The sequence below is a fragment of the Silurus meridionalis genome, chromosome 23, assembly GCF_014805685.1.
Source record: "Silurus meridionalis isolate SWU-2019-XX chromosome 23, ASM1480568v1, whole genome shotgun sequence".
NCBI lineage: Eukaryota > Metazoa > Chordata > Actinopteri > Siluriformes > Siluridae > Silurus > Silurus meridionalis.
Genome location: NC_060906.1, coordinates 9,860,138 through 9,871,174, shown reverse-complemented (window position 1 = coordinate 9,871,174; position 11,037 = coordinate 9,860,138). Strand labels below are relative to the sequence as shown.

The 11,037-nt window shown below is 38.0% G+C and overlaps 1 protein-coding gene across 2 annotated transcripts; it reads right to left on the bottom strand.

The window, feature by feature from the left end:
* Positions 1 to 1,410: 1,410 nt before the first annotated feature.
* On the bottom strand, positions 1,411 to 9,601 carry echdc2 (enoyl CoA hydratase domain containing 2). Of its 2 annotated transcripts, none has more exons than XM_046836941.1 (9): positions 9,274 to 9,601; positions 6,323 to 6,390; positions 5,903 to 5,990; positions 5,687 to 5,773; positions 4,178 to 4,270; positions 4,016 to 4,072; positions 3,701 to 3,888; positions 2,131 to 2,229; positions 1,411 to 1,993 (listed from the first exon to the last, which is right to left on the bottom strand). In XM_046836941.1, exons 1-9 carry the CDS (start codon positions 9,434 to 9,436, stop codon positions 1,916 to 1,918), a joined length of 921 nt encoding a protein of 306 aa, XP_046692897.1. In that variant the 5' UTR covers positions 9,437 to 9,601; the 3' UTR covers positions 1,411 to 1,915. The 2 variants fall into 2 exon arrangements, with proteins under 2 accessions (XP_046692897.1, XP_046692896.1); XM_046836940.1 differs by having other exon boundaries at positions 9,262 to 9,600.
* Between the last annotated feature and the right edge of the window lie 1,436 nt (positions 9,602 to 11,037).

Here is an 11,037-nt window from a genome sequence, read left to right as displayed (position 1 = left end):
AGTTAATGTTCATATCAAAAGATAATAACTGCCATTCCAGATTTCCTCACACATCAGTCTTTGAGTCTATATCCTATACCAAAGAAATGATAAGTTAATAGCTTAATAACTTGACCTTGTAGCGTGTTGCCTTATAACGCCTGCCTGAATTGCCTTTCTAGCTCTTATTAGCTTGGTTTAAAATTGGAAGCATTGTAAATGGAATTTCTGGTAGAGAATGTAAATGGATTTCGCAACAGCATTTTTACTAAAGGTTACATTTCACATATTAGACAGCTGCCAGTCAATACATGACAAGCTTCTGTTGGTGGCAGGAAATCTATTACAATTAACTGCCATCCATGTCCAAAACATCTGCAGGAGGTGCTGCAGTGAATATAACTAATTATAAAGGTTGTACACTAAAAGCTTTCTTTTGCACCTATATGAAGAGATTATATTATATTTGTACTACACTTTATCATACTGATCTGTCGTCCAACTCTGAATCTCGCATCAAGTCTACATGGCCCTCATAAAGGTTTTTTTTTTTTTTTAATCAACACAGAATGTGGTGTGAGAGCCAGGCCGAACAAGTCAAATTGTTGTAAACTAGGTGTGGGTGTGTATGTGTGTTTTTATTTAATAAAGTTACCCCGGACTGCCATTTAATCTGATTTAATCGTCTACGCTTGTGTTATTTATCTGAATGACCTGCCAAACAAATGTTAACCAGGCAACAAAATGAAAATACATGAACATGTCAACACTGCAACAATTGGTGGACACCTGACCATAACATTTGTATGTTCTGTTATAATAACCTCCAATCTTCCACTACATTGTGTGGAGATTTGTGCTCATTCAGCTATAAGGGTGTTATTAAAATCAGGCACTGATGTAGGTGAGGAGGCCTGAGGTGCAGTCAGCATTCACATTCATCCCAAAGGTGTTCAGTAGGATTGAGGTCAGAGCTCTATAGCAGACCACTTAAGATCTTCCTCTCCAACCGATGTAAACCATTATCTTCATTAAACTGGCTTTGTGTATGGGGCATTGTCATGCTGGAACTGGTTTGGCTCTCCTAGTTCAAGTGAAAGGAAAATTAAACTCTATCGCATGCAAAGACATCTTATACAATTGTGTCTCCAAATTTATAGTAACAGTTTGGAGAAGAAACACGGCTGGAAATGTCAGGTGTCCCGATACTTGTGTGCTTATAGTGTAGCTTAAATAAAGTCACCTATTTCCAATTATAAAATCATGAAACTTATTATACTATAAAATTAGTCTTGTTTTGTCTAACATACTAAAAAATATGTCAAGCTTGAATTGTGTAATTAATTATTTAATCTAACTTAATTTGTCATCATCTGAACAGACAGAATCTTGTAAATGTAAAGTGAAAGTGTAAATAATTCAAACAGATCATTAAACTCACATGGGAGCTTTTTATTTAGTAGTTTAATTTCCAGGTCATTTAAACTAACATAAAAATACACATTTTTTAACCTCTTTATCTCTGTAAAGCTGCTTTGAGACAATGTCCATTGTTAAAAGTGCTATACAAATAAAACAATTGAATAATTAATGTTTATTAAATTAATTCAATGCATCTGTAAATGAACTGTACTGTGGTTGTTCAGGACCATACTAAATAATAATTGATACCAAAGAACAAAATCCATAAATATTGTTCATCAGTACTGAAAATTATCTGAATGTTCTCATCATGACCAAAGTATATTTAGTATTTTTTGCAATTTCTTGCATAAGCAAATGACTGGAAAAATTTAAACTTTGTAGTGTAACTTCATCACTGTGGCTGTAGATATTTTGTGTGTGTACTAAATGTGTACTATATATTTTAATATTAGAAAGTAGTCTAATGATGCAGAAAGACTGGAATCACTTAAACACTATCTTCTGTGTCGGTTTATTCTCCAGTGTATATGGGCTGCCTTTTCTCTATAAAAGCTGCCATTCCCTCTTGCCTGTCTCGTGTTGGAATAACCTGAAGGAGAAAAGCAGAAACTCTTGCTAGACAATAGACAAAAGCTATAAGGATTATATATTTAACATACATAGGGGCCGGAAATGGCAGTCACTTGAAAAAAAAAGTGCACTATGTCTAGTGTCTCAATGTCTCACCCGGGCATAACACATCCCTTCTATGGCCATTCCTGAAGCGATGTCCACCTCTATCCCTCGGTTAATGGCTTCCTTGGCCATCCGCACTGCCAAAGGAGCCTACAAAAGCCAGAGTATGTGATGTGACAGTCTCAAAGCCGATAAAATTATCTGCATCATGACACCTATTGCGAGCCTGACTCCTAATCAGATTCTGCTCTGGTTCATATGAGAGACATCATTGTGACAAATATTAGTAATGTACATCTCTATAACTGAGGCCGACGTGATTCGCATCTCGATGCACAGCCAACGATACATCAAAGATGCATATGATGCAGCTACTAATGCTCCTCTATTGCAAATAAAAAAAAAGATATGATGCTATGAAGTTCGATATGGTGCAGATTCACTTTTATTTGTTTGGTTCAGCAAATCATCAATTTACTTAAGTGCCTTCTAACACATTCTTTCACAAACAGGCCTTTGTGTCTCCAGGAAGATGCAGCTCTACCTCTGCCATGTCAATCTATATTCTGTATTCTGTTCTCTCAGGACTCGCCTCGATCTCCGTAGTGTTGTGATACGTCATGTTCACGCAGCAGCAGCAGTGCTGAGAGAACGCGCTCGAGAAATTAATCTACATATCAAATACTGGTTACGATTTATTGGATGCAGATATGTGAAACATGATTCATCGTGATACAAATGCTAACTTGTATACGATTTTATCATCCCTAATAAATAGTTCTCATCTATGCTTTTACCAGTAAGAAATAGAGCAGCTAAGTTTTGAAAAAAAGAAGGACGCAGTTAAAGCACAGCTTGATTGTGTTTTGACATGAAGAATCACACGCTTTATATGACTTGACTTATGGGATTTTAATCATTTTTTGGTGCGGAATCATGTAGGTTAATTTCTGGAGGATTTATTCATGATCATTAGTCACAACCAATTATTTAAGCAGTGGAAAATTGATAATCATCGACGCCATTTATGAAAATGATCACATTCCAGGAAAATATTATATTGAAAAAAATACCATAGTAAATGATATGGAGAAATTATATAGGCTTTTTTGTTTGCTTTTTTTTATTTTTAAAGGTTAATTTTGACTCTGAAAAGAGTGGAAAAGGGAGCATATTCCTATAAGGTCTAACAAGCAAAGAGGGAACATTTCAAGCTCTTTTTTATTCTTAGGTTTTTGCATATGGACTATTTCCACTAGTGTGACTGAATCCAGACACTTGCAAGACATTGATTTTGAATAACAATCCAAGTCCAGTCACAGATGTCCACATTTTAGGCTAAAATATCCTGTCAGAAATCAGAATCCCATCAGTCGTCAACCCCAAGCCCGTAATCTTCAATTCCCAGCCCCAAAAGCATTACTGATCCACAGCCATACTGTACAATGCCTTTTGGATGGCACACGGTGGAAAGTCGTGAGCAGTCTCTTACCAGAGTACAGTAGGAAGTCAGGCTGGAAGATTACAATACAAAATGTACAGATAGGAAGATGACAGCACAGAGACTCAGAATGAGTCCTTTGCTGAATCAGAATAGTGCTTGTGTGTCAGTGTGACCCACCTGAGGGAGGATTTCCTGTGCCAGGCTCAGAGCCTCTTTATGAGCTGCATCTCCGCTCTGATTTTGTGGGACGGCACGGTTTACTAATCCCAGTTGTAGCGCCTGCTCCCCCCCTACACGCCGCCCAGTGAAAATCAGCTCCTTTGCAACAGCAAATCCAACTGCCCGTGGCAATCGCTGACTGCCCCCTAGTGCACAGTGAGGGTAATAAACACTCAGGATAACCAACTGGCCAACAATGCTATCTGATGGTTTGCCTTTCTGTCTTCACTATAAACAAAAAGCCCTTTTATCCTTTCTTCTGCTCTATCTTACCCGCCCCTGGAAGCAGTCCTCGTGTGGTCTCAATCAGGCCCACCTGAGCAGTGTATGCTGCAACACACAAAGAAAGTGAGATAACACTCAAGGTACCTGCATTTTTTTGCCATGATTTATTTTGCCACAACCTACACGTGAAAGGTCAAAGTAGGCCCTCACCTGCTGTACGGAGGTCACATGCCAGCGCCAGCTCCAACCCACCCCCTAGAGCAAATCCATCCAATGCAGCGATGGTTGGCATGGGCAACACCGCTGTCAGAATGAGAGCAGAAATGTATGAGACAGATACATTATGTCACACGAGAAATATTGATGCAAAACTGTATACCGTATTTTTTGGACTATAAGCCACAAATTTTTTCCTACGCTTTGAACCCCGCGGCTTAAAGAACGAAGCGGCTAATTTATGAATTTTTCCTGGGTTTTTCCCGGTTTCACAAACTTCAAGCCGAAAAACTGAACCCCATAACATTAGACCAATGAAATTCATAACGGAAACGAAAAAACGCACCTCACCTGTGTTCTGAGCTGCACGACATCGGGAGAAAAACTTTCACTGGGTGATTTTAAGCATGCAGCGATGCCAAAAGATAAACTCCCGAGAGAAATAGTTGTGAAAGGAAGGAGGAAGACAGTGAACAATGACTTTCTTGGTAGGCTACTGTTTAGATACAAGCCGTTGTAGCACGTTGAGTCTGGGTGAAGGGAAAGCTCGCTAACTCCAGTTGCAACAGAAATCATATAAGCACAGACAGGTTTCCAAAATTCGTGCTTTTTTATTTTTCTTGGCGACAGCGTTAAGGGTTAGTCAAAGAAACTTAGAAATGAGCATTAGAAAATAATAAGGACATAATCCAAATCTTGAACACACGTAGTAATACCGGAAAAAATGCAGTGGCATGCTATTCCCAAAATACTGCTCTGCTCTTAAAGGAAGCGCAACTTATTTTACCTGTTACACCGTGTGTAACGTGTCTTTCGTTAAAGCCTGTGTAAAGTTCATTAGTTTCAGTGTAGATGGCTTATAGACAGGTGCGGCTTATTTATGTTAAAAATAAAAATATTTGTAAAATTCAGTGGGTGCGGCCTATTTATGGGTGCGCTTTATAGTCCGGAAATTACGGTACTTATACATATTTTTTTAAAAGAGACCTTCAGAAAAAAGTTAATTGTTCAAATATATGCTCGCTAGGGGTGCAGCGGTATTCATGTTTGCTACATATCTCGGTTTTTGAGTCACGGTTCAGTTCAATTTCAGTACAGTTAGGGGGGAAGAAATGCAAAACATAAAACTTGCTAGTTTTACATGTTTAAGCTATTTTTTTTTTATAACATTTCTGCTTGGTTTAAATAAAATCATAGAAATAAAAATGTTATAAATCTAATTAATGCAATACACTTTTTTTATTATATTGATTAAATTGAGTAAATGAATATATAAGCACTAATTAAATTTATAAAAATCAAAGTCTATTGTTTACATTAGTTAGACCCCATTTGGGTAATACAAATGTGTATATAAATGTTGTTTTTTTAATATGTAATTTTCTAAAAGTATGTTCTACATATTTCAGCATACTGATAGCAAATGTCTACATTTAGGAAACACACAGGATAAATATTTACTCATTCAATTTATTTTCAATTTTTTTGGTCATCATGTCTCACCTATCTCATTCATTAGTGAACGGAGTCCATGAACGAAATGTTCAGCCTCAGAGTTGCTCATCTGTGCTCTCTCCTTTAGATCAGCCCCTTTAAAAGAATCATAGATCACTTATATTCAATCTGAAGCCTAACAAATGAAACAACTTCAGAAAGGGAATGTAGAAGAAAGGTAGTTTCCTGTATGCAATTTTGTTTTCTATACATATAAAAGCTGACCTGCACAAAAGACTCCAGGCACCAGACTCCTAAAGATCACCACTCGCACCGATGCATCATGGTGCAGACCCGACACCAACTCTCGCATCTATAGAGAAAAGGATGAAACAGCGTGTGGGAGAGATATTGATAAAAATGAGATAAGGAGCCAAGACAGAGGAATCAGCAGGAGCAATGGAACATCATAAATCATGCCTGTTTTTGTCATTTTTTCTTATATATCACATGAATTTACTGCTGTCAAAAGATGAATTATAGCTTCCTTCAGGTACGGCCTGACTTTGACATATAAAAAGATGATTTATGAAGGACAAAAAAATGTCAGATAGTGAGAGTGTGGATGAGCTGGATTGTCTTCTGGGATTCTGCAGGTGATGACCAAAAGGCAATTCACACAGATAGAAGCAAGTGTGATCGTACCTGAGCCACAAACACACGACCCAGAGAGTTACGGGCCCGTTCACGTTGCATCAGAATCTCTACAATGCCTGAGAGAGAGAGAGGAGAGAGAGAGAGAGAGAGAGAGAGAGAGAGAGAGAGAGAGAGAGAAAATGCTTGTATACCTTTTTCAAATAGGTCCTACCGAAATGTTTTAGGTTAAAAGATGCACGATTAACTTTATCCTGCCAAAGGGTAAAAAAAGGTCATGGTCAATGCCACTGGTAATGTTTTAACATCTCTCAGGGTAGGTTGAAGCAGATTTTCTCTTCAGCTACACATTTACAGTCTAAAGGTAAACACGGAAAAAAAACAAATTGACAACGTATAACCCGAATAGGTATGTCAGAAAGCATTAAGTAATTTAACTAAAAGACAGGAGGTGGAGCTGGTGGTAGCAGAGCTGAAGATGTTGAGGTTTTCGTTGGGAGTGACGAAGATGGACAGGATTAGAAATCAGTTTATTAGAGGGACAGCGCATGTGGGACGTTTTGGAGACAAGGTGATGGAGGTGAGATTGAGATGGTTTGGACATGTGCAGAGGAGGGACATGGGGTTTATCAGTAGGAGAATGCTGAGGATGAAGCCACCAGGAAGGAGGAAAAGAGGAAGACAAAGGAAGAGGTTTATGGATGTGGTGAGGAAGACATGCAGGTAGTTGGGATGAATGAGGCAGATGTAAAGGACAGAGGGGGTATGGAGACAGATGATCCGCTGTGGCGACCCCTAATGGGAGAAGCCGAAAAAAGGAGAAAGCAGTAAGTAATACAGTAAATGTGTTGATGCAATATATGAGTATAAAGTATAGCAGTATAAAACTTTAACCAGAATTGTAGTGATCTCTGAAATGTGGGCATGTCCTAAATTATGTATGTTTTTTACTTTACCATATTTGTTCATATTTCTCAGTGTAAAATCACTATGCAGTAATTTATAGAAAAACTTTCCAAAAGAGTGCACAGTGCTTTGCTAAAAGCACAAACTTCCTATTTAAAAGCACAACTACCTATTGTTTAGTTGCGGCTAAACAGACCCGCTATTTAGCACAGTAGTAGCGGATATTTTTTCGAATAGGGACACCTGACTGGCAGCTTATATTACAAAGTCATATTGAATATCAAACAGCATAAATAAATGATAAACAATACTTCTCTCTAGGGAATGTGGTTTGTTTATCAAATGTATGCGGTACCCAGGATATTTGTTCTCTGTCTGAGTGTGATTCGGTAGTATAACACTGGATTTCTTCAGTTCAGTATTACAGTGATATCTGTATAAATGCTGATCTATATAAATGCTGTTCAGAGTTATGTTAGATATTCATTTAACAGCTTGACAGACAACTAACAAATGATGTGTATGTGTGTTATTTAGAATATCAGTTGTGAAGCCAATGTGGATTAATATTTTGCCCTGTCTTTGTTGCCACCCCAAAAGATTTATCTCCAGTCTTCCACATATAAAAATGTTGTGTTGGGCCAATGTATCTCAATATGGTGTTGGATGTTCAGTGATGTAATTAAATTAAACCAGGTTTATATGCAGTGGAAGGTTGTGCATTTCACACCTAGGCATTCATTGCCGTCCTACTTGAATCAGTCCACCCATTAATACCATCATTACGAAATAAATATCATCAGTATTATACACAGACACGCAGCATCACAGAGAAGTATCTCATGCAGTGAAAATGAATGCCATTACTAAAGCAAGAAACCCAATAAACACAATTCAAAAAGTTTTCACTGCAGCCAGAGCTACACTGGCCCACATACATCATTTCTAGCAAAAGCATCGATATTAACCTCATAAAATAACCCTGGCTTTTCTGTGCATTTTTCGTGCATTACAATTATCCTGGGGATATAAAATTAAGGCAAACTGTGTGTTTTGTGCTAATTCTACGCAAAAGAAAACGCAGAAATATATATGGTTTATGAACTGGTTTGTTGGACCTTTCCTCACGATGTCCAGCTTTTCTTAAAATAAAATCCATCTTAAAAATGGTCTTGTAAGCATATCTGCGACCAAATCAATTTCTTCTCCTTTGTCAGCCATTTTGGAATTAAATGTAGTTTGGGAACTCTGATTATCCAATCAAAGGACATGAAAATGCTGATGTTATTGTACACCTGCTAGATGTTCCCAGTGCCACCAACTCGAACTATGATTCAGCTTCAAGCAACATGTATTTCATGCTACAGGTGCCCACACTGTTGATTCTGAAGGCCTCAGCGTAGATTCTGACCCTAGCAACACATGACGTGACGGCTGAAATCTGATAGGATAGAAACTAACCAAAACGTGCACTCCAGGAAGCGGCTCATGCAAGAGAAACGCTATGAAATGAAGAGAATAGACTATTAGAAATAATTGAATATGTAAGCATGGAAAAGAATTGAACATAAGTCATGACACTGAGTGTTTAGGACAGCACAGAAGGCCTCGCTGGTCCTTGAGGCCTTCCACGGTTTATGTTAAACGAGCACTATTTATTAATCAAACAATTGTACACTTATTTGCGACTAAAATACAAACAATTAAAGAAGGAATCATGTTTTTTATGGGAAAGTTTGAAACCTCATAGAAAACACTGAAGCATTTAAATGGCAGCAATCAGTCTTATGACACTCTGATGCCAGCAATGGGCGGAGCGTATGTCACGTGATAAAATAGTACCGCCCTATTGGTTGGATTTCAAATTGGGCATCAACACCAGTACATGGGCTGCACACGCTGTAAATAATTGTGCGTATATACAGAGTCTTTTACTTTACTACAACAATGTGTAAACTTGCTTTTAATGAGTGTCTTTGCCAAAAAAATGTGTGTCTCAGTTGACCGAGTAGGTTTTAAATACATTATAAAATGGCGCCATAGGGTTGGTGATGACAGATCTCAATAAAACACAAAGCACCTACCATGATCTTTACCTTCCAGGCGACTCAAGTCCACTTCAGGGTTCGGTACCGCGCTAAAAGCTCGAGAAAAGCATTTATTCCCCTGATATATACTAATGCCCTCAGTTAGGTCAAACCCAGGTACTTTTCGGTTTAACCAACAAACTCCTGCAGCAAACCTCCGGAACACGGTCATGTTTTCTTCCTGTTGGTCTGTACTCTTAATCTGTCATATATTTATATGTATTTTAGAAATCTTCTGTCACATTCAGAAGCTTGTGTTCACCACTGGTCGGAGAAAAGTTGATCCGCTTTCTGTTCATCTACACTTCCTCACATCACCCTGGAAGCGTCTCACGTCATTCAAACGTGACCAAGCAGAAAGTTTTTCCACTTACACGTCCAAACTTTTTTTTTTTTAAACAAAACTTATTTCTATAGCTTGTATTTTACCAATCCGCTAGTTAAATTACAAACGGAAGAAACACTTAATATATATTATTATATTTTATATTATTTTATATATATTTATATATAAAATTGTTGGTAGTAACGTAGACAACCAGCAGAGGGCGCTAGTAGTGTTGCAATTGGAAGAGAAGAGCTCAACTCGGTTCATCAGAAATCCGTCGTTATTTTACACACATCATCTGAAAGAAATGTCAACATGAATGGGTGACTTTTGACTGAGGACAAGTCACTTTTCATATAAGGGTTATTACAATATTTTCGACTCATTTTAGGTTTTTTTTGTATAGCACTTTTACCAATGGACATTGTCCCAAAGTAGCTTTACAGAGATAAAGTGGTTATGAAGTTATGGATTGTGCCCATTAGGTTGTTCCTACAGTTTGTCATAAGTTTAACTCTCAGCCTATAGGCTCTTGGTTGCAGTCTGGAAGGTCAGGTTCAAGCCCTCGTATTGCCAATCTTCCACTCTTGGGGCCCCTGAGCAAGGCTCTTATCCCTCAGTGCTCCAGAGGCTCTGCATTGTAGCTGACCCTGTACTCTTAGCCCAGCTCCTAACATCGCTAGGATATGCAAAGAAAGTATTTCACTGTGCTGTAAAATATATATGACGAGCATAAAGCACATTTATTTGAGCGAGCTAGTGAGACTGTGGCAAGGAAAAACTCCCTGAGATGGTTTGAGGAAAATACCTTAAGAGAAACCAGATTCAAAATGGAAACCCACCCTCATTGCTAAATGTCTATTTATTATTATGTCTAAATCACTGATGAGGTGTTCAGTTCAGTAAAGTGTTCTTCAATGCAGTCCTGAGTCTTTTTAGTAGACTGTTGATATAAAGTACAGTTCAAATCCATCCTCATAGTCCTCGAGTAGCGCAGGCACTTTATTGATCGTTAGGCTGTTTATGTCAAGTCAAGTCAAGTCAATTTCTATAGCGCATTTCACAACAGACATTGTCTCAAAGCAGCTTTACAGAAATCAAGAATTAAAGTGAACGATGTGTATTTATCCCTGATGAGCAGCCATGGCGACTGTGGCAAGGAAAATCTCCCTTAGACGTTATGAGGAAGAAACCTTGAGAGGAACCAGACTCAAAAGGGGAACCCATCCTCATTTAGGTGACATCAAGAGTGTAATTATAGTCTTTAAATAATAGAATGTAAGATTATAAGTAATGTTCTTTCTACAGTCTTATACAGTCATTTGTGGTTATAAAACTAGGAGCTACTGAGCAACTCATAAAATAGTTTAATCAACATTTGCGATCATCATAGATCCAACATGTGGAACCATCCCCAGCTGCACAGAGTGCTCTCCAATTGAAAA

Excerpts from the sequence above, each read along its gene's own strand:
- echdc2 (XM_046836940.1), bottom strand. The coding sequence starts at position 9,436 with ATGACCGTGTTCCGGAGGTTTGCTGCAGGAGTTTGTTGGTTAAACCGA. Across the intron at positions 6,391-9,261 it reads CCTGGAAGGTAAAGATCATG|GCATTGTAGAGATTCTGATG; the intron begins GTAGGTGCTTTG and ends TCTCTCTCTCAG. Across the intron at positions 5,991-6,322 it reads GTCGTGTGTTTGTGGCTCAG|ATGCGAGAGTTGGTGTCGGG; the intron begins GTACGATCACAC and ends TTTTCTCTATAG.